This window comes from Mus musculus, chromosome 7 (genome assembly GCF_000001635.26).
Source record: "Mus musculus strain C57BL/6J chromosome 7, GRCm38.p6 C57BL/6J".
Lineage (NCBI taxonomy): Eukaryota > Metazoa > Chordata > Mammalia > Rodentia > Muridae > Mus > Mus musculus.
In genome coordinates this window covers 76,406,645-76,430,146 of record NC_000073.6, presented here as the reverse complement: position 1 = coordinate 76,430,146, position 23,502 = coordinate 76,406,645, and the positions used below count along the sequence as shown (strand labels likewise).

The 23,502-nt window shown below is 41.0% G+C and overlaps 1 protein-coding gene across 2 annotated transcripts in view; it reads right to left on the bottom strand.

Moving 5' to 3' along the window:
- The window catches only part of Agbl1 (ATP/GTP binding protein-like 1), an 895,108-nt gene that overhangs the window by 694,552 nt on the left and 177,054 nt on the right, over positions 1–23,502 (bottom strand). For both annotated transcript variants that reach the window (XM_017322251.1, NM_001199224.1), the window contains exons 7-15: positions 20,789–20,997; positions 16,456–16,621; positions 15,436–15,500; positions 11,377–11,493; positions 9,762–10,342; positions 8,224–8,307; positions 7,912–7,998; positions 5,344–5,492; positions 4,220–4,307 (exon numbers count right to left, since the gene is read on the bottom strand). In XM_017322251.1, the coding sequence (XP_017177740.1) occupies positions 4,220–4,307; positions 5,344–5,492; positions 7,912–7,998; positions 8,224–8,307; positions 9,762–10,342; positions 11,377–11,493; positions 15,436–15,500; positions 16,456–16,621; positions 20,789–20,997 (1,546 nt within the window). The remainder of the gene's footprint in view (positions 1–4,219; positions 4,308–5,343; positions 5,493–7,911; positions 7,999–8,223; positions 8,308–9,761; positions 10,343–11,376; positions 11,494–15,435; positions 15,501–16,455; positions 16,622–20,788; positions 20,998–23,502) is intronic.

Sequence of the window (23,502 nt, the reverse complement as noted above, 5' to 3'; positions counted from 1 at the left end):
AGCTTAAATGTTTGTCCTTCAAAGAACTGCTCTATAATATTGTACATAGCTCTTTGACACTAGAATCTTTCTCATTGCTAATACTATCACAAGGACCAAGCATATTCCTTTGTGTGTTGCTGTGCTTGGCATTTGTGTGCCATGCCTGGACGTTGGCAACTGTTCAGTTGGAGTTTACAGAATAAATGGAGCTAAGATTCCCTGAGCAACAATTAAAATGCTTCATCTATTTTGTGACAATCTTAATATTACCCTTCCAGAGAAAATATTTTCTATACATCCTATAGGTGAAAACATTGTCACTCACTGTTGTGAAGTATCTTGAACAATTCCACACACACAGTATTCAGTGTAGATTTATATCTGAAACTAAGATTGTTAACATTGTTATCACTTCCCTCTTAGAAATGGACAAAGTGAAAAGCGAAATTTTGTTCAGTTCATCAAGTAAGAACCTGAGATCTGTATATACCAGGACTGCTACAAACTTAAGGGTGTAAAACAAAGGAGTGTCAAACAGTTCAGGTGAGAACTACTAGTAAAGGTGAGTTATATACCATGACCATCACCAATACTCAATTTATTTAATATGGTTCTAGTAATTATTACTAAAAAGTGCTAACATGAATTGAATACCTACAGTATTCAAAGTCTTTGGATTATTGTGTGTTTTACCAAATGTCCTTCAATCTTCAGAGCTGCTCTGTGGAGGTAGATGCCACTTTTATTCTTATTTTATAGACAAACTAAGATTGAGAAAAGTTAGAGTAATCTGTCAGATGTCTTTGTGGTGGCGAGATGGTGGAAATTTACTCATAAGAACAGTTTTCTCCTTGAAGCATCTCTTCTGGGTGGAAAAAGAAGAAAAAGCCTGGGCACTAGTATTCTCTCAGATCACCTGGAAAACCTAGACAGGTCATCTTGGGACAAAGGCGACCTGAGCTACACAGACCCAGCTGCTCCACAGTTAAAAGCTTACCCTTCCCTGAACCATTCATCTTCAGAGGATTCGCACTTTAGTAACCATAAAGCCTTCAATGAAGTGGGAAGCAAAGTACACAAGGCAGTTACAAATTACATCCATCTCCACTTGTGCTCAGAACTATTCCAGGAAGTTGCATGTCGTTACTGTTGTTCTCTGTGTGTACTACATTAGCCAACACTAAAGCCACGTGTGAATTAGCTAATCTCACACTGACGATGGCTTTTTAACAAGGGTACATCATTTTACTTAATGGAATCTAATAAGGCACAGCAGCCGACTTGCTGGGCTTCCTAGCGCCTTGCAGCATCCCTAATATTCTATATACCATCAAATCTCTCTCCTGAGATTCCTTGGAAGGACGGATGATGGCAGGGCTCTTGTATGGCATTCATCTTCATGAATGAGCTGTTCCATCGCCTCTCATGAGCAGAGATAAATGTCAGAAGACAGCAGCTGCAGTGTATTACATGGCCACTCAGCACCTGCAGTTTCCCTCCCACTGCCCTTCAACATGGAGACTTCTTTAGACCAGAGCTGGGAGAGGACAGGGGAAGGTGTGAAGCCAAAAGTCAGAAGGAGAAGCGGGCCACAGGAAAGTAAATAAAACCAACCAATGTGTCCTTGCTTACTTTATGACAGGCACAGAAAAATGAATTTACCCGTTTTGTTCTTCAGTGTCCAGAATAGAAAGACTAGTATATAACCAGGGGGAAGAACTGAAATGTGCACACAGAGACAATATTAGAAACTTCTCCTTGAACATATTGTTTATCTTGGTAATAAAGATAGTAAAATATCTAATGTTTAAGGTGGGGATTGACCTGATTGGTTTCTGCAGTACATCAACCGTATAGAATGAATAATTACAAAATAAGCTTGATTTGAGGCCAGTGAAATCACACCCTCTTTCCTGATTTATTCCAGGGAGAGATTATTAAAATCACATTAAATTCTGTATCAGCTGTTACAGGACATGGAGCTCACCACCATAGCTTCAGCAAGGGTTCACAGGGGAGGGGAGGAGAGGAGCAGGGATGGCTTGCCTCTCTCTCTGTCTTTTCTTTTAGCTTCTGGCAAAGTATTTAAGGGCCCAGAAGTATATGAGGTCCCATGCCCTCCAGGAGTTCTTTTTCGTTCACATTTGTATTTAACTACCCAGATATAGAATGAATAATTATATAACTAGAATAAGTATGATAACTATATCCTTATTTCTCCTTACATTGAGTATCCTGACACTAACCCTGGGAATTTAATACCACAAGGAAAATGGAACATCTGAGTTTGCACTAATATAGAGAAGAGTAGGAAGCTCCCCCTGACTAATACTCCAGAGAGAATATAGGGATGAAACAAAGAAATCCTCTATAGCAGACCCAATCACAGATTGTGATGGGAAATGGGATAAAACATGTTGTACATACACTAAAGTATTCCATAATAGACAGAGGTGTTGTAATCTGTGGGTGAATTGAGATTACACGTATTTTTCCTGTTGTTACATCATGTTATTGGTAATGTGTTAACACAATGTGAGTAATTGTAAAACAAACTGCATCACAATGTAGCAGCCTTATCCATTCATCTCTGTTATATTCACGGCTGGAATATGAAAATGAATTACATTATACATGCATGGTTTGCATCTTACCCCTCTGTTACTCCTTAATTCACATAACAATTGTCTTGTTAATGAATCTAAAAGCTATTAACAATGGCTTCCCTTAGGCCAGGGTGGTGCTTTTGAATGTGTGTCTTCATCTTTCTCCTCTGAAGAGATTCCTGTCCCCCTGGGAGTTCATTCTTACTCCACAGTTCCAAGAAGAGGATCCCACAGGTGAACTCTACTTCACTGATTTAATAATGCAAGACCTTATGTTTGTGCAATCCTCACATTTCAGACCCAAGCAAGTTTTCCTTTAAGTCTTGTACATCTATGGACACTGTATTCAGAGGAAATTAAAAGATATTCCTGGCACAATAAAAATTAGATTTCATATTTGTCTCCTGCAATTGTGAACTCTAAAACCCTGAAGTGATGTTTAGCCTACATCTCAGTGTACCAGAAAAAGAGTCCTAGGGGGTCCTAAGATAAGTGGGCCAGGAAGTAATTGCCATTTAGGTGAATGGAAATCTAACAAACTTGTAAGGTTTTGATATTCTTCTAAAGAATATATGAAAATGCTACTTGGATTCATATCTTGATACATCAAGGACGGAAGCTGCCCCCTGCCTTACTGCACAGTGTTAATCATCTCCGCTCTGTGCTTTGTGAGCTGTCCTTATCTCTATGGTGATTTCTGCTTTTATCTAAACAGAACAACACGACCCCTGACCTTTCCTGTCAATACCATCCCCAGAGCCTCAAAGCAGAGAGACATTAGTGTATACCTTCCTTCTCTGAGGCTGCCATAATCATCCCAAATTCTAGATTATCTGCTAGTAGTATGTTAGGGACCTGTTATAATCTTAGAAAGGTGAGTCTTACTTTAGCAGAGAAAGAAAAGTAGGAGCCTGTTGATTTCTATAAGATCTAGCAATGAACTAGGAAGGCATCATGTGAACTCTGCCTGTCCTAACATTCCTTAGCCCTCACTTACGTATTTGAATTTTATTTTCCATATGGGAAAAATATGCATGGGCATGTAAATAAACCCATTTATTTCATTAAGAGTGTAGATACTTTAAGTTTTCATCACATTCTTTTTTTCCGGAGGAAATTGATGAAGCCGTCTATTGATTGAAGAATAAACATAAATAATTCAATCCTTCCCTCTTTTATACACAAAATTATCTTGCTATGGAAAAAGGCTTCCCTATGTACACTTGTCATATAGTCATGCCTCTTTGGCCTTGAAAAGTGATGCTTGTGTGCATAGGGACAGGACACAGAACCTTAGACTTCCTGTTCACGGGGTCCAGGTGAAGAACTAAGGTTTGAACTAACCATAGATTCTGCCTGTACAACTTCTAAGACCTGGCCAAAAAAAAAAAAAAAGTGCCCAAGTTTTCACAGTGGTGTGTGAAGAGAAACTAATCATATTGCAATACCTCCAATGATAGTCAGGGGACTAATGCAAGTTCCATTTAACTTAAAATGTCTCAGGACAAGCATTGATAATAAGGGTAGCAAACAAACAGGTTGTGGATATTTATAAGAACAACAGAAAAAAAAATTAAACTGAGGGTAAATGTCCACACAGATCAATTGAAGCCAAGTGCATGCTAACATACTTGTAGTAACAAATGTCAGAGCCTGTCCGTATCCAGGCAGGTCGACCAAGAAGAGCCTCTTTCACAGAATACAGGGTTGGCTGCATCCCTGTGAAATAAAAGCAAGGCTTAATCCACAAGAAAAGAGAAACAGAGCCAAATGAAGAATACAGCAGTAGGCTGGATGGTGACCCCTAAAGACACCCAATTCTTGATTCCTCAAGGCTGTGCTGTGAATGTTCACTGTATATTGTCAGAGACTTTGCAAATGTAATTAAACTTAGATATTAAGCCAAACTGATTATCCATGTGGGTCTTGAATGTAACCACTGATGCCCTTATGAGGAGGAGGAAAAGGAAGGTTTGACTAAAGAGAAGCAATGTCAATGAAAACATTAAAGGAACTGTGCTGCTGATTTTAGAGAGAAAGATGCCATAGGCCAAGGAATGCAAGAAAATGGCTCTTAAATTTGGAGAACAGCATCCATTCTCCCATAGTCTCCACAGAGGACACAGCATGTGCTTGAACCCTCATTTTTGCAAACTGAATGCAAGAGTTAAGGCTCACATTTTGTCTTTCTATGGGCACGAGTATCTGTTCTAAACAGTATGGAGTAGAGGCAGGGTCAGAAGTAGTATGAAATGAAGGCAACACCCATAGTTATTCTTCATTCAAAACCATCAAATACATTACTATGTGAGCTATCCCAAGTAGAGCATGGTGATTTAAGCATTTTCCAGTATTTTTGAGTATATAAAGCAGTGCTCAGGTAGATTTTTGCAGCTCTCCTGTCTTGTGGCAAGCAGACCAATATATTTATTTACTCTTGTGATATTTATAAGATGGAAAGCAGAAACAAGCACCTTCCGGACTCCAAAGTTCAAAGTGTACTATACCTCAGAATGTACTGCAATATTGTGGACACTCCTCACATTTGGTGGCAGAGTGAGAATCCCTGACCACCTGTCCATATTTGCCCTATGCACTCAACTAGCCACTGCCTTGCCAGACTGACAAGCAAAGCACATTAGGCCATCATCAACCTTCTGGGACTTCAGGGAGACTTCTGATAATAAGACAAACAGCCTGGAAGTGACCCATGCATGATGTGAACAGAAATCCCCTGATCCCAAAGAGCTCATACCATAGTTGAACTGGCTGTTGGGTTTCTCACAATTGATGATGTTGAAGTGATAAGGGACAGCGGCCCTCATGCCGCTCACCTTGAAGTAGAACCACTGCTGGTGCTGGGAGCTATTCACGTCGGCATTGACCAACAAGTCATACTCAAACCTGCAGAGTCAGAAATGAGATAATGGGTGGAGTTGCTCTTCCCAAGGAAGTGATATTTTTGTTCTGCTTCATGTACACACTCCTATTCCTGAACCCAGATGAATGACATCTGTCTTAGTTAAGATTTCTATTGCTGTGATGAAACACCATAACCAATACAAGTTCAGGAAGAAAGGGTTTATTTGTCTTACATTTTCATATTGAAGTCCATCATTGAAGGAAGTAAGGACCAGAACTCAAAAAGGGCAGTGCCCTGGAGGCAGGAGCTGATGCAGTGGCCATGGAGGGGTGCTGCTTACTGGCTTGTTCATCCTGACTTTCTCAGCCTAGCTTTGTATAGAACCAAGGACCACCTGCCCAGAGATGGCACCATCAACAATGGCTGTGTCCTCCCCCATCAATCACTAATTAAGAAAGTGTCCTACAGCCAGAATTTATGGAGGCATTCTCTCAACTGAGATTTCTTCCTTCCAGATAACTCCAGATTGTGTCAAACTGACAAGAAAACAAGCCAGCACAACATTGCTTAGGGATAGCTATGAAAGGATAGAACTTGTTACAAGATATAAGAATAGGGCAGAGCTAACTGATAGAATCCTGCAACTCACCCAGAGGCTGGTAAGACTATACCACTGGGTGGCTAAATCATACCTACAAGCAATTCTCTGACCTGTACGGTCCACTGTCCCCAAGTGCGCACTCAAAAAAGTGGTCATTAAAAGTTTTTACTAGGATGTACTAGGATGTTTATTTTCTTCCTATTTATGTTGCACTGACTACAGCTGGTTCCTTTATGATTCTGGTCTCTGATCAAAACGTAAACCCATAGATAAAGAAACCTAGCCATGGCAGTAACTTAGACAGATTCTGCACTGAAAACTGTCAGCCTAGGAAACTCTTCAGTAACTCTTACTTCCTAGGTCCTTTGAATTTGACTTAAGAAATTATGTAAACAGTGTATGATTCTCTTTCTTTAGAACCCTAATTTCTCATTTGGTTCTCTCTCTCTCCTAGATAGATAGATAGATAGATAGATAGATAGATAGATAGATAGATAGATAGATAGATAGATAGATGATAGATAGATATGTATATATGTATACATATATATATTTAGATATATGCTGACCTATTTAAATCTACATTAATTTTTTCTAACAACCTTCATTTTTGCTATGAGGAAAGAAAAACAAACAGAAGCCATAGGTCGAAGTAGAAGCTGAGCTGAGAGTGGAGAAGTAGGCTGGAATGGAACTGTGACATGCTTGTCCTTTCTTCTTTAGTATGGGTAGCTCAACTTTTCTCTGTCTTATGTGTCAGGCTCTGTTGAAGTAGTTCATGTACAAAAACTAAACCAAAATAAAAAGATCATATATAACTCTCCCCCTGCCCCAAAAATATTATCTTCAAAAATAACATGTTATAGTGGAGCTACACTAAGTTCTAAGCTCATCATGGTAAGCATATAGCCTTAGATAAAGCATGTCCACTGAGTGATTGCTATATGCTGGGCACTACTTAAAGAGTTTTATGAATATGAAGTAAGTCTGATAAAACAACTACAAAGTAGGTGTTACTGTTATCCTCATTTTGCAGGTGAGACAAGAAAGACATGAAGCAAGGGAGACCACGCCTAGGCCACCTAGAAGGAGGTGAAAGCAGCCAGCCCTGGTTGCTTCATTCCAACATGTGTGGCTACTATACCATTAACTGTCATTGACCACTTGGTTTGTCAGAAGCCAGCCATAGAAGGATTATGTAACTAGCAAGTCTAGTTTACTCTTCTATGGTAAAATTGTGTTACATCTAGAGACTATGAAAAATTATTATTTCACTGCACCTGTAAAGGGATCATTTCTTTCATTTTATTTTTATGCATCCCTTGCCTGTGGAATCATTTTCTATTAATGAAATCTCATTGGTAGCTTTTGCCAGGGATACATAGATGGTCCCTGGAATGAAAGATGGAGATCCAAAATTGTTCCCTCCTAAATACAGCCCTGTGGAATAAACAGTTATGGGGAAGAGAAGGGATAGGAAATGTCATGTACTTGTCTGTGTCCACAGGTCTAGCCTTGGAAGAATAGAAGCGTACATATGCACTGAGAGAAGTCTCTTAAGCTGAAATATAGAATTAACAAATACAGAAATAATGTATATTCGTGGATGTAGTGAACAATTCACCTTGCTAAGGCATCAACCAATAAGTTCCCTCATTGTCTTTTGACAGATGACTCGGAGAAGAAAACTTTTAATGCTAGGTAATGTTTGCCATTTTTCTTGGTAAAGATACTCTTAAGATGATTGGTTTGGGTGTTGAGCTACCAATATGGGGGCACTGAACAGGTAATGGCCAGAAATGGCCAGCACCTGCTCTTCCATACTGCCACAAGCCACAACTGTAGCTCTTCTTACTTACTCACGCACTTGGATGGCTTTACGGAGATTTCCTGATTCAAACTTGGAGTGGAACATTAAGCAATTGGAAATGCTGCCTTGCAAAGGCCTACAAGAAAAGAGAATGTATGAATATTTCTTATTGCTGTGTTTGAATACAGATTTACATTCCCTAAAGGTAAGATAGTTCTTATAATATTTGAAACAGAACAGTCACCATGCTGGTTTTAGAAGCAGAAGTGGATTCCTAATATGGAACACTCCTATTAACATATCAACATAACTAACATAATTGTCCTTGCTTTCCATTCCGTGGATGGTCAAGGCCACCTACCTGGGCTCGTCTAAACTGAAGACAACTTTGTTTATAACATCACTTGGATGGAGGAGCCTCCGGATATCCTCAAGTATCTTGATCCTTGTAAAGAAAATTGGAAACAGTATAAGTGTTGGTATGTGTGCTTAAATCAGCTCAGAAATCCTTAGAGAAATACAGAAGATAGGCACTTCACAGTGCCTCCATCTTAGGTTCAAAGGGTACAAACAGCACTCTCCTTCTTCCTTCTCCTCTTTATTAAAGCATAAAAATACATGAGCAGTAAAACAGAGGGGAAGTGATAGATTTCCTTTAAGGTATTCATATTGAAGACAGTTATCAAGAGAACCTGGGCTAGGGTACTATAGCTTTTCTGTCTGTATACATAAAAATTTCTTATGCACTGAGAGAGCTTTGGGGGAGAAATGACCACTATTGACTATTTGCAACTTCGTAGCTCTGATGGCTCCAGCAAGGCTTTCTACTAGGTTTTTATTCTGTATATTTGTATTCCTCGGGTTCTGCCTGTTATAGAAGGCTGAGGTCAGTCTTCTGTCTGAGTGAGAAAAAAAAGTGTCTGTGAGACTTAAATAAGAGAGAGGAAGAAAGTTCTTTTCAGGATTTATAATCTCTCTTCACATTTCCAATAACTTTTGTTGACACTGGGTAAGAGAAAGGTGAAAGAGAGGTGGAGCCAAGGCCTGGCCTGAGAAAAGGAAGAGGTGGTAGACAGAAGTAAGATAGGGACAGACCACCCATGGGGGTGGTAAGTATGATTATCATAAGCATAGCAGTCATGTTGAGATGAAATCATAAAAGAACCCAAAGTAGGAACAGTTCTTGGGACCTACCATCAAAAGAATAATTTGCTAAAGACATGAAATTTAAAATAAAGAAACATTCTGCTCTGCATAGTTGACTCTTCTGGCTTAAGATGTATAGAAACTCCCTCCTCAGGAGAAATATCTTTGATCAGATCTCACTTTAATCTTAGTATGCTGATCCAAGGACAATGCAGTCTTTCTTGGAATACAGGAATAATCTATTACTTAGGCTTTCTGCCCTGAAGAATATGTGAGATGTTTTTCCATTCTGTCCATGGGGAAATAGCAAAATCACTCTCCAAATACTAGGGCTGTGAAATAAAAGTATGATACTTTTAACTATCAACAAGAAACCAAACACCAATTTGTAGTAGAAACAAGAGAGATCTCAAATAATCACCTTCTTATTTTTCTGAAAAGATTTCTTTTAGGAAAGTTTCCAGAATGTGGAAACACTAGATGATGCCCCCTGTTGTGATAGTTTGCCATGGATATGATTGCAGGGTTTATATGAGAAATTCTTTGCCCGGAATTACATGCCTACTACTATCTCATACTTGGATTATAAAATCTCCAGTGTAGAGGCAAGATTATATGTCTCCAAAGGTATTTAAGGTACTCGAGGCTAGTTCTCAGTTTCCTATGAACAGCAGATTATCTGTATAAACCACTCTATTTGTAAAAGGATTTAGAAGAGAAAATCTATAACTTCCAAGTCAGTAAACCCGTCACCTCTGTACTCCCAGTTTGCGATCCAGCATGGGTTGAGCAGCGGGAGGTGGACAGTGGCCCCAGAGATCAGGAAATGCCATTGTCTTGAATCCCACAGCAGATCTTGTTCTCATAGCATTGGCTATATAAAGATGAGGATCGTGGAAAGGTATGTGCTTGGCATGTGTGTGCAGAAGTTTCTCTGCTGCTCCGATGCTTTCTTCTGGCTTGGTAGAATTGGGAAATGAAGCAGTTATCCTTGGACAAGAAATTGCTTCCATGTCCCAAGCAGCCTGTTCTAAGGGAGCCTGAATGTCAGAGGTATCATGTCCAGAAGAATCGATCTCCAAACCATTTTGTTGTAGGCTTTGATTCACATTTGTTGCAGATCTTTGTTTTGAGGATGACGGTACACCGGACTTCCCTGTCTTCACCATGTGCAGAATGGACGAGTGGACTGTGTCTTCTCTTTCTTGTCTCCAGGAGCTGTGCTCCCGGTTAAAACAGTGTTGCCTGAGAGAAGCAACACTTGGAATGTGGTGGTGATTGGCATGCAGAGTGTCTTTGTTGTTCAAATCATCTCCACATTTGGGTTCCAGTTCCTTCAAATTCAAAGTAGAAAAAAGTACGGATTAATATTTCCTTCCATATAGAGAATAAAAATTTATTTCTATACTAGCTGTTTGTGACCCTTGTGATTTAGGAGCTCTTTCGAAGAGTCAACCAATGGAAATAAATTAAGCTTTAAGCGTAAACAAATGCCAGAGTCTCACAAAAGTCGCTCTCAGAAGAGACTTTGGATGAATCGAAAATAACTCTATACAGTGTGTAAATTTTTTTGCAACCTCCACCCACTAACCCCTGTTCAATTACAGTCTGACTGAACAACTTCATTTATAGGGGCCTCGGTGATATGCAAAGAAAAGGCTTTCACTGTGCCCCAGGCAGTGCCTTTGATTTGAAGACTTTTTTTTTTTTTTTTTTTTTTTTTTTTTTTTTTTTTTTTTTTAGTCTATACACTGAAATGAAATTTTCTTCTCTGAAATTTTGACCACTGATCCTCTTCTGCTTTCTAGAGTGAAATAGGGTGTATCAAGTTCTCTCTACATGTGCCTTCTATGCCATTTGACATGGCTGGGCTCATAATTTGTTAAAAAGCGTAAGAGAATAATAGAGATCAAAGGGAAGGTCTCAGCACCAGCAGCATCCTGGGATAGCATCACCAGATCTAAGGTGTTCATTTATTAATGCAAAAGCCTGGATTCTGGACGATCACCTTTAACAATCCATCTCTCATGATGACCTCCCCAATCTGGCAAAAGATGACCTAAATCATCCAGAATTTTCACGTGTTCCTCAATGTGAAACCAGAGCTCTAGGCCCACCCAGCAGGCCATGGTTAGTAATGTGTAATTTCATTCTGATTCTATCCTTGGTGTAGAGTGTCAGACCTTACGCTCCTTGAGATTGTTCTGGTCTCCCTACTCTTTTTTCCTTCTGTCCTTCTCTCAGGAAGACCTAGGAACAATGATAATGATGAACAAAGTGATTCATCTACACACCTCTGTTTGGCTTCCCATGTTCTACAGAGATCATGCCATGTGTTTCTAAGAAGTAGATGACAGTCTCTACTTACCTCAAAGCTACAGGACAGCTCAGGACACATTGCATCATACTGTGCAAGTTCCTCCTCAGGGAGGTCAAGACCAGGCTTAGAACTAAGTTTGCTCAGATCAGTTTCCAAGTCATCATCCTATAGCAGAAGAAGGAACAGATCACAGTCAAGAAATCCACCCTGCAGGCTGTCAAGACAAGCGACACATCTGCTGCTTTACCAGGTGAGGTCCTTAGTTCCTCATTTTTAGATTGTAATGCTAGTCTAGCCAGAAAATAACTTAATATATATACTAGGTTATATTTCAAAACTTAAAAGTATATAAAGCTTTTATTAAATCATCAATGTCAATATTCATTAGCCCTCATCAGAAATAAATATGCAATAAACTATGTAAGTAATAAAACATCCTATAAGAGAAATTCTTTGTCTTGCTCATAAACAGCATCATTGCTGTTATCATCCCTTTTGCCTGGCTACCTTTGCTGTTTGGGTGATTCACTTGCACAAACATTTAAGGAGTACTTTCCATGCTTTTGTAGATAGTCTAAGACTTATTGACGTAGAAACACAGGTCCATGGTCCAGTGGGACACGTCTGCTAGTAAGAGGACTGAGACAGAAATGAAGTGAATGGAACACAGTTCATTTCTAGCAGTCCTGGAAGTGCTGGCAGATGGCATTAAGGCTGGATGGAGTGTGAGTAGCTGTTTGGACTGAGTCACCTGAAAAGGCACACAAAGGAAGTCACTGTGATGTAATGAGATCTAGAAGACACAGTAAGCCTCATATAAAGACAATTATTCTTGCAAAAATAATAAAATAAAATAAAGGGCCTGCTTGAATTTGCATACAGAAAGAAGATGCCAGGGACATGGATCAGAAGAGGAAGATGATAAAACAGGAGACAAGACAGCAGCGGAGCATGGCAGATGTGTGAAGTTTCTAGGGACAGTCTATTCTGCTGTGCCTATGTCTCTATGTGGAGTTAAAAGTTCACAAACACTCCTAAGTTTCTCTTCATGGAGCAAATCATATGAGTAATTACACTTTTCTTCTAGGTCAGTGTCCTGTGATAGCTTCAAGTTAAGGCTCACTCCACTCTGAAAACATTTGTGTTTTCCAAGAGTGATGGACTCTTACAGGTACAATATACCCAGGATGATACTGTCCAAACTCTCGGCCTTTCCATACTCTAGAGAGATCAAATTTCTTTACTAAAATAGGAAGCAAATACCTACCAAAAGCTCTAGAAACACATTTTGAGAGATAAGGAAGAGGCCTAAATCAAAGAATAATGGGAAGTTAAATGCTTAAATTTCTGAGTCAGTGGAAAGGAAGAAAATATGTCCCATCCATGATACATAATTTTCCTACAAACTTAGAAATCAATGGGAGGAGAGGCCCTTGGTCCTGTGAAGGCTCAATGACCCCAACGTAGGGACATTTCAGGACAGGGAAGCAGGAGTGGGTGGGTTGGTGGGCAGGGGGAGGGGGAATTGGATAGTGGGTTTTCAGACCAAGAAAGGGGATAACATTTGAAATGTAAAAAAGAAAATATCTAATAAAAAAATCAAAAAGAAAAAAGAAAAGAAATTTAAAAAGGAAGAAGGAAGAAGTGGGTGGGAAGAAGAAAGCAAGCGTACTCTATGCATGCTCCTCTCCCCACAGTTTGCTCAAATCCAATGCATGCATGAAGAAAACACACAGCCCCCATCTTCTCTCCATGTGCCTTTCCCCTTTTCCTATGTTGACTCTGACAGTTCCTAATCAAATCAGAGCATTCAACTCCTCAGACGTTCTTCTCACAAGACTTTCTTTGAATGTATTTACTCAGGTGTAGGTCACATCTATCTGTAATTTTCAAATAAGAATGCTACATGCTAAAGGCCTGGGTCAGCCCTATGAGTAGAAAAGAAACAGGTCTGGCTCCTCGTCCACATCACAGGCAGCAAATGGTACAGTGTTTACCAAGGAAAAGCTACTTGCTGGATGGGCAGCTCTCTGATGCTTTCTGTGTACCCCAGAGACAAGCCTCATTCCTATGCTACCTCATTACTCTGCAGGTCAAACTTGTAGCCAGTTCTCACCATCTCCTCGTCCATAGGCTTTGATGAATAGTTTCTCAGCCCTCACTAATTTATCTTTCGCTTCTTTCCCAGCTGGATTTTTTATATTTGTTTAGTTTCTACACCCTCATACCCTACAATCCTTCTAAGAATGGAATCAGAAAAATTATCAGTGCTTCCTACCATTCTAGCTAGCTGTGTGAAGTCAAGCACTGTCATATGCTGTGTCTCCCTGCATCAGATACAAGAGGCAACTGACAGTGCATCAGACATCCAGTTATCAAAGTGCGAGCAAGAGGGGAGTGGAAGGTGGCATTGATGAATGACTGCAGCAGCCCAGTATTATTCAAATGATTCTGCACGTACTCTATAGGCCTGCGTGGCCAAGCCAGAGCAAAGAACCAATTTGCTACTGATGACTTCAGAAATGATTCTATTTATCAACAAAACCCTGGGAACATCAGACTGTCAATAGCAGTCTAAGCTCAAAGATGGGGCTGAGAGATAGTCTCTAGATGTCTGCCACTGTCATCAGCAAGGTGAGAAATTGCTCAGATTGAAAATGCCAAAACCTCTTTCTTCCCAGAAAAGAAAAGAAGGGAACAGAAGAAGGGACAGGAGAAAGAAGGAAGGGGAAGAAGGATAGAAGAAAAGAGGGAGGGGCTTATTTCTTTTATTTGTGTATAATATTTTTAAGTTATGTGTATGTGGTGTATATGTATGTGTGTGTTGTATGGTGTGTGTGTGTATGTGAGTGTGTGTGTGTGGTGTATATAGGGTATGTATGTGTGTGTTTGTGTGTGTCTATCTGTGTGTCTATGTGTCTGTGTGTACAGAAGTCAGAGTACAACTTGGCAAAGATGTTCTCTCCATCTACCATGTCGGTTCTGGGGACAGAACTCCAATCATTAAATTCTGCAGCAATTGCCTTTACCTGCTGAGCCATCGTGCTGGCGCAGAATTGTTTTTAAATTTGAAATTCACCTCTAGGACTGTCACTCAAATCATATGCTACAGATGACAAAATTAAGGGACTATAAACGGAGAAACTTATCCAAAACTGCATATAGCAGGAGAAATAGAGACAGAATTATAACTCGTAAACCAACTATCATTTTTTCCAGGAGAAGAGTTGTCAATTAAGAATGATTTGGCAGTTCCTGGAAGTATTTTTGGTTCATGTATGAGGGGCAAAATGATGGGTGCTAGGGGTGAATAGTGAGTAGAAAACAGGGATGTTGCTTAGCATCCCATAATATGCAAGAAACCCCACTCAAAAACAGAAATATCCAGTCAATATTAAAACAATGTGAAAGTTTAAAACACCTACCACAAAAAAGGCAGTCAAGAAACTATGTTCTTCAGTTCAGCAAAGCGACATACCCACTCATTCATGCTTTGTGGATGGCAGGATTTTTGTCATAATGGCAAATTGAGTCATTAAAACAAAGAAGAAGTGGCTCACAGAGTGTAAGATAGTCAATCACTATTTGACCTTTGATTTAAAACAGAAAAGCCTGCTGACCTTCCTTTCATGGATCACTGTGGGATAGGAAACGGGACATCGGAACTGTGGGAGCAAAGCTGCACACTTTGCAAAGCAAGGAAGACTGATTCACAGGGGCTTGAGTGAGGATGTACAGCACTACATCTCCATGCAGAATGGACAGGGAATAAGAAAATCAATTTACGAAGACAGGCAAGGTCTAGCCAAAGTTCCCTAAAATATCTTTCTATGCATGTATTAAATACACCAACTCTGGGAGGTGTGTGGGGGGGAATACACCAACCCTGATAGAATATTTGAATCATAATCAATAGACTTGGCTTTACAAAGAGACTGTGTACTAGATGCATCTAGATGAAAATGACATCTGAAAAATTAACAACAGTATCTGTGCTTTCCAGACATCACTATCGTTGGGGTAAGTTCAGTAAACATAAGGAAGTCTTCCTTTCTTCTGCACAGTGTCAGCATGAATATTATTGCAACCAAGGGCACGTTGACCTACTTCTTTCACAGCCTCCACATCTGAGTCTTTGTCCATCTCTTCATCACCATCATCGTCAAAATCTTCTGGATGGGAAAAACAAGGCAAAAGAATGAGGATGCTTATTGTCTGGTATTTATTCTCTCATACATCATGACTTGCATTTCTTGTAAATGAGGGACCCATTATTAAGCAAGAGCACTGTACCCCAGCACACAGATGCTCGGTGGTTTGTGTACATGCTGTGCACATGAGCATACAGAAGGAGGATGCCATGATGCCTAAACTGTTGTTCCATGATGAATCTGGAGGGAAATAACACATGAGTGACAGGTGAGTTCCCCTCCCACTCATTTCAGAGTCTTGATTGGCGCAACTGACACCGTCAACGTTTACAGCATGTACTCTAAATCCATTGTAATTTAGATAGAACCTTGATCAGGTCCCTAATTTTAAAATGGAGTAATAGATTTAAGAGTTACCCACTAACTTCAGAAAGGATCAGATGCCATGTGATAAAATTTCAACTGTGAAAAATCTACTCCCTGAAGGATGATGAGATTGAAAAACAAAAACAAAAAAACCAAAAACAAAACCAACTAGAATCTTTGACTTTAAGGTCTTCCTGGAGGTTGAATCACGACACTTTCAGATATTCTAAAATGTGTATCACAGGGTTTTACACCGTGAAAGTTTTATTTCAGTTTTTCCAAACAACAAATTAATTCCACCAATAGACAGCATAGCAAAGAGGTTGGGTCACAAAATTGGTGGAAAGATTACTTTCCTTAATTAGATGAGATGACAGTACAGGCATTTGGTAGCCACCAGGCAATGTGGCACAGCTAATAATTAGGGACCACATGATAGAGCTTGATGCTTATTCCTCCTGTTTATGAGAAATCTACTCTTTCATACATGTCCCTAATGAGTTTATCAGAAGATCACAGTTGACCTGAACAATGACTGTTTCTGCTTTAATCCCCATCTCTCTGACATGCTGTAAAATGCAAACACTCGTCTTAGAGCTGAGCTACCTACCTTCAGTCAGATTGAGTGGGAGCTCTGAGCTGGTGCTCCCAGGGGCTGGGAAGGTATAGGCACTGCTGGCTGTGACCAGGGGAAGCCGACTCGCAGGGTAACACTGTCTGAGGATCTGGATCACAGCAGAGATCACAAGTTCCATGTTCTTGTTCTCCAGGCAGGTCTGAGCAGAGAGAATATAACAGACCTCGTGTGCAGCTCCCATGCAGGGACGTTATTTTAGATAATGAAATGCACACAGCCTAAGTGGCCAGTAAAAAGCTTTACTGCATGATGTTTAGTAGTTGGAGCATTCTAATGGAGAATGTTGCCTAGTGAGAATGTGCATTTTTATTTCCGTTTTGCTGCTCGGGTTAGTATTGTGATGAATTTAGTCTGAAAGCAGGCTTGAACTTATTTCAAGGGAGGCTGCACCTGAGACAAGTCCTTATGCAGGATGCCTGAGGAAAGAGGAGTGACATAATCCTTCAGGCACTCCTGAGTCACTGTGAATGATTGCCTTAGTTAGGGAATGAGTGGGCAAATTAATGGAAGTCTTGCTTTTCTCTTTTGGCTATTATCTGAACAGAAAGATAGAAAGGAAAAGGGATAAACTAAGCAAGTCCCATATGCCTATTCTAGCCAACTTGCTTGTCTCAAAGCCCTCTGTGCAGACCCTGCTTGATACTTTCTCAAAGAAAAGGAAACTTGGATTTGCAGATGTAACATTTTGATGGCAATGGAACATGACAATACCTGTCTTTACAGACACTGTGAAAAATGTAGAAACAAGTTTACTAAATTGAGACAGAGTCGATGTAGCTCAGTAACTCTTTGGCCAAAAAAGAGTTTTCCCCAGTAGCTTAGAAAATGTGTTGTGTACTGAACTTGTGTAGAAATGTGCTCAGGATGAGCCTCCAGTCTGGGAATATTAAAGGGTACAGAAACTTCTCAGACCAAGGAGCTGGTGAGCGTCCCCCATAAGGCCTGTATTACGGTGCTGTTCTATTGTGATACCTCTATACTCATACTACAGATGGCTCATGGAAGTAAAGAGAGTTAAATATCAATAAAAATGTAGCTGGGGAAGTGGTTCCACCGGTTAAGTGCTTGCAATGTAAACATAAGGCTGTAACATTGATGCCCCAGGAAAGCACAGAACAGTATATCTATAATCTGGAAAAAATAGAGTTAGAAGAACCCAGAGACCTTGCTGGCCAGCCCGCATAACCAAATTTGTGGAGTCCAGGTTCAGTGAGAGATCCCTTCTCCAAAAATGAAGTTGAAAGGAAATGAGGAAGCCACTAGATATCTGGCTTCTACACACACACACACACACACACACACATACATATATATGTGCACCTACACTCACAGGCACGTGTGCACACAAACATGTTCAAGAATTAGCAATGAGGCCTCTGGATACTGCTCAGGGTTAGAGCCCTTGCCTAGAATGTACAAAGCCTGCATTCAGTCCCCAGCCAGCCCTGTGAACACAAAAGGCAAACTGTAAAATATAAGTGAGGCAACTAAAAAACAGAAATGTCTTAATGCAATCAAGAATGCCACTTCCTCTTTAGTGTGCTCAAATGGTACCAATCAAGTGTCTCTGAGGACACAGCAGGAAACACTCCCGGTGCAAAATGAATTGGTTGAACAAATTTCACCTCTTTGGCCTGGTCAAATGGCCCCAAGTGTTTGTTGTAAAGTGATTAGTATTGAAAAGAAGAAAATGGAGCGTGGAAGAGAAATAAAAAAGGTAAATAGATGCAGATTGGAGACGACGTTCTGAGCTTCAGCCTTAGGAAAGACAGAGCTAAGTCCTAACCAAGAGTGTCCAAATTGCCAACATGTGAGAGCCCAGCTCTACCTGTAATGGTCATTGACATGGTCACTGATGATGATTGATGGCAACTGCTCTTTTGCTTTGTGTGAGATAGTCCGGGTGAGAGCTGAGTAGAAGAGAAGCAAGCTTATGCATCTGAAAAGTGTGGCTCGTGCAATGAGCACAATACACAGAGGGTATCGAGGAGGGGTGTTAAAATGTACCTAGTCCAGGGCATTAACAACCACATGCACCATGCCCCTTGATAATGGGCCAAGTAGTAAGTAGGAGGTCAATGTCAGAAGACATCATTAGGTTAAAAGGTGAAGCTGGTAAAAAAGTCTCTGTAGGAGAACATATTGTTTTAAAGACTGAAAGCTAAATGGGGCTATCAGTGCATGTGTGGAGTCCAACTCATGGGAGTTTCCACACATGCAATAAGCACACATTTCCATGTAACAGGCTTAGCACATCATGGCCAATTTATGCAGCATTGTTCCATAACCCTTCTCAGGCTATTTCTTCATATAATACCGATCAGACATTACAGCATGGATTGGATAAACCTCACTATAAAGTGTAGGCTCTGCCTCCACTCACCTTTAGCTCCCTTTTACAACAGCAACTGGAGGCCGGGACCTGCTTGTTTGCTTTATGGCGGGATTCCAGACATTACTGACTAGTCAAGGAACTGCTTCTGAAGCTCTGCATATGTACTGGGAGCCCCTGACATACCAGGGCTTCATTTGCTGTGATATTTTTTTCACTGTGTCCCTCTCTTCAATATGCAACTGTAAGAATCGCCATCTCTTCCCTCTTCTGACCTTTTAGATATTTTTAGTACAGAATGGAGAAACAACAGCCAGTAATATAGAGGACAGACTGGGTGAGCATGCCACCTGGAATGTGAGTGCCTGGCACCAGCTATCAAGGGGGAAATTTCACAAGGACTGAGTGAGATTAGAGACTTGGGGGATCGTGAGCCTACAGAGCACAGGGAAGCCTGGAAAAACTGAAAGCACTGCTTGATCCAGAAAAGGCAGAATGAAAAATGCAGCTAGTTCATGACTGAGAAGCTCTGAACTCAGTAATGACAGAGAAAAACCAGGGGTGAGAGCAGACAGAAAATTAGATATTGGTTTGCAGCACAGGAGGATCACGTTAGTGTGTAGAGGAGAATGCTATTTTTAAAAGAATAGGAAATGTCTAGTGACGCGATGAGTGCAGACCAGCAGCACTCTCATCGGCTGCTTCATTGCCTCCACATGTACTTGTGGAGAGTAAATTTGGAAAGTTTCCAGAGAGGAGCAATGGGCACCAGAGACCGGCACCTGGGAAGATAACAGGGACCATGAGGCATATGAATGTGAGCAGACGATGGGTACATGGGATACTCATGTCTCCAGCGGGATGGTATTTAAATCTGCCCCAGTCAAGTGTAGCTGAGGAGTGTGTTACTTGAGTTGGAACCCAAATAACCTTATATTACACACCACACTTGGTGCAGATAAGTGCCAAACAAGGGAGTCACTATTCCCTTTGCCTGGGACATTTCCCCCCCCCCCTAAACTTGGTATCATGAGCTGTCTAATAATTTACATTTGGGTGTCACCCACTTTAGATCTCTAAATGATCTTCACCTTCCACCTACAGGTGTCGCTCTTCCTTTGTTGGTCTCACAGACCACCTAAAAAACTCTTTCTCATTGGATGGTTCATTTATTTAATGCCTGCCTTTTGCTAGGATGAGATCAGAAGTCTAATTGGCCATGTTCCTCACAGATTTCCAGTAACATTTAGTCCAGTGACAGCTCACACTCAGAAGAAGACAAAGAAACTACTTAAAGAAAAGAAAAAAACAGTATGCATTTGCCTGAACACATGAATCATGTGAACTTAGTGTACAAAAAATTCTAAGTGTTTCTATTCCATTTCATGTTTGTGTGTATGTTTATGTTTCTTTTATTTCTTTTGTTGTTGGTATTGTTTGAAACAGGGTTTCTTGGTGTAGCCCTGGCTGTCCTGGAACTTACTCTGTAGATCAAGCTGGCCTCAAACTCAGAGACCTGCCTGCCTCTGCCTCTGCCTCCTGAGTGCTATGCTTAAAGGCATGCACCACCACCATGCTGGATCATATGTTTCTTAAAAAAAAATATCAAGTTGATGATTTGTAATGTAAGATGATGGTTTAAAAGTTTCACAGCTTTAGGCTGGGATCTGTTATTCTGGAGCCCCATCCAATCACTATTCTCTTTGTCACTTCTAGTAATGTGCAGACAATAAACACATAATGATTGAATAAGTCAATGAATGAATGAATGAATGATTGAATGAACACATACTGATTGAATGAGAATAATGAGTGAAGGAAAAGGGATTTGAATCCAGAACACCTGCCATATTGAAACAAGAACCACATTGAAGTTGTTTTCCCGTTTTCCCTGCTCTGTTCAGGACAATCTCCAAGTCTTGGAGCATCACCCAGAAACCATCCACCTGCTGTGGAAATCCCCATGCTGGCTACCTGTGCAATGCTGAAGAGAGTCTCCATGCCTTGGGCTGCCAAGAAGGCCTCCCTGCCAGAGCGGAGGGCGACAATGTGCCTGAGGCAGAGCAGAAGCCCATGGCGGATCGTCACATAGGTATTGGTCACATCGCGGCTGTGCCAGTCCTGATGCAGCCTGAGCAAGCTGTTGACATAGCCTCTATTCACTGCCCTGCGGCAGTTAGACTCTGGAGACAAAGGGAAAAGGTCGTGTCAATCACAGCTCCGCAGGAAACAGTTGCGGGAGAATGCCACACTGTGTTGCTACATAATACTTACAATGGCAATAACAGTTCAGCATATAAAACTGGCAGGTGTTATTTATACAAAAATCAACATTTGTAGTAATAGGACATGGGGTTGTAACAAGCCCCCTTATATGATGACCTGAGAAGGACACAGCATCACTTCTGTAGTACTCCTGACAGATCACATGACCTTAATCTAAGCATTAGGAAAGCCAGCAAACTCATAGTGAGGTAAATGCTATAAGACATGTGACCTATATTGTTCACAAATGTCAGGATCATAAAAAGAGAAAAAAATAAAAGACTTGGAATGGCGACAGAAAAAGACTAAGAAGATCTGACACCTAAGAACAGTATGTAATTAAAATTCAAATAATAGGCCAATGTTTTTTTTTCCTTTTGCTAGAAAAAGCATCAGTGACCCAGGGGTTAAAATTCGGGTAAAGTGTGTAGATCACTTCATAATACCGTGTCAATGTTTATGCTATGTTGCTCTTTCTTTCTGACTGAAGCACTCCCTCTCCCTTTCCCATAAGACTCGAAGTTCTTGAAACTCACACTATTCACAAGACCCTTTCCCAAGGCTACAGAACAGTAAGTAACTGTAGTGATAGAGGAGAATCTGCAGGAGCCACCACCTGCAAGTTCTGAAGGGAACGGCTGCAAGTTTCATGAGTCATTGCTCAGACCACTTGATGCAGCTGTCTGAGTCACCCACATCCCAGGAACTAACCTTTCACCATGCTCCTACAAAGCAACCACAATAACCTCCATTGTATCACTAAGCCAGACTTAAATAGAATCTTTTCTCTGGTTTGTCATCAGTACCCTTTTCTGTGATGAATATATGTTTATTCATGTCTCCACAGGGAAAGTCACATAACACAATTGGCACTCAACATCTGCTTGACAGAGCCATAGATAATACTGAAAGACGCTGTTGAATGGATCGTGCTACTGGCATTAAGACATGCAACTGAGTCTGATATATCTGAGGGTGGGGCATCCTCAGGGACAGTCCCAATGCAGTGCAGCTACTTTCCTCCATGTAGTGTGGCTCCTTGCTAATAGTGGCTGTTGTATGCTCCCTGCTATGGATTAATAAAACATGTAACTGATGCCAAGGCATCTGAGGGGTGAATGGCCTTGGAGGAAATCACAGGGTAGTTGTCTTCCTCCAGGTGATACAAGATGGTTCATCTTGAGTCAGGCATGGGTTTGAACATGCACCTAGATGACTGCTAGAGCAGAGATACTTCAATACTGAAAGAGCTCCAAGGAGGGCCATGGTAGCCTCTATGGATGGTAAGACCTGGAAGTCCTCTACTGAAGGGAACCACATCTGAACTTTCTGCCTTCAGTGAACTTCGCTCATGTAATGGAGGAGTTGCGGTGGGAGAAAGACGTGTAGACCTTCCCCCAGCACTAGCGTGAAGAGTGGGAAAGCTAAGATGAGGTTGAGATACTTGCTTGTCATTATGGCTGATGGGGCACAGGAGAGAGAAATACACTTTAGACCTTGCTAATGAGCTCCTCCTGGCATCCCCAAGCATGGAACCCATGGGAAGAATCAGACAGCAAAAAGAAAAAAGAGTGAGGTCAAAGAGATAGAGAGTACTATTCCAGTCCAACCCTTGATACAGAGAAAATGGGATTCTTGACAATGCGTGCAGATGGGGGCTTTAAGAATGGAATCTTGACCCTCACGAGATCTTTCAAACACTGGACCACCAGACAGCATACACCAGCTGATTTGAGACCCCTTACACACATGCAGTAGAGGACTTCCAGGTCTGTGTTTATTTAGAGATGAAGCACCTAACCCTCAAGAGACTGGAAGCCCCAGGGTATTTAGAGGACAGGTGGGGTGGGGGTTGGGAGCATCCACCTGGAGATGGGGTGGGGTGGGGAGGAGGTGTGGGATGTGGAGCAGTCAGAGGATGGATGGGGAGGGGCAGGGAATAGAAAATGGAGTGTAAAAAATGAATTACAAATAAAATTAAATTTAGAAAAATGAATGGAAGCTTCCATAACCAGGAAGCATTCTATCTTTGAACTGTTAGAATTTGGAAATAATTTTAAGCAAGGCATGGACTAGTCCCTCACAGCCATGCTTGTGAAGCTCAGAGACATGGATGCAGACAGATCAGTCTAACTACTAAGCGGAGTAACTGAACAATGTATCTGCCCATCCGTCCTAGAGACGAGGACTTTATATGTCGTGATACAAGGGTTCCTCGTGGACAGGCTCATACACACCATTAGGGATACTTGATGATTACTGAGTGAAGTCCTCATGAATACCAAGAATGGAAAGAGGATGGACAGATGTTACTAAGGGAATTAGGTGACAGGTTCTATTCGATGCCCATTTCACTGCACTGGCAACTTTGTGTTCACTAAAGAGTTAAAAAAGAAATTACTTCCAAGGGGCCTCAAGACTAG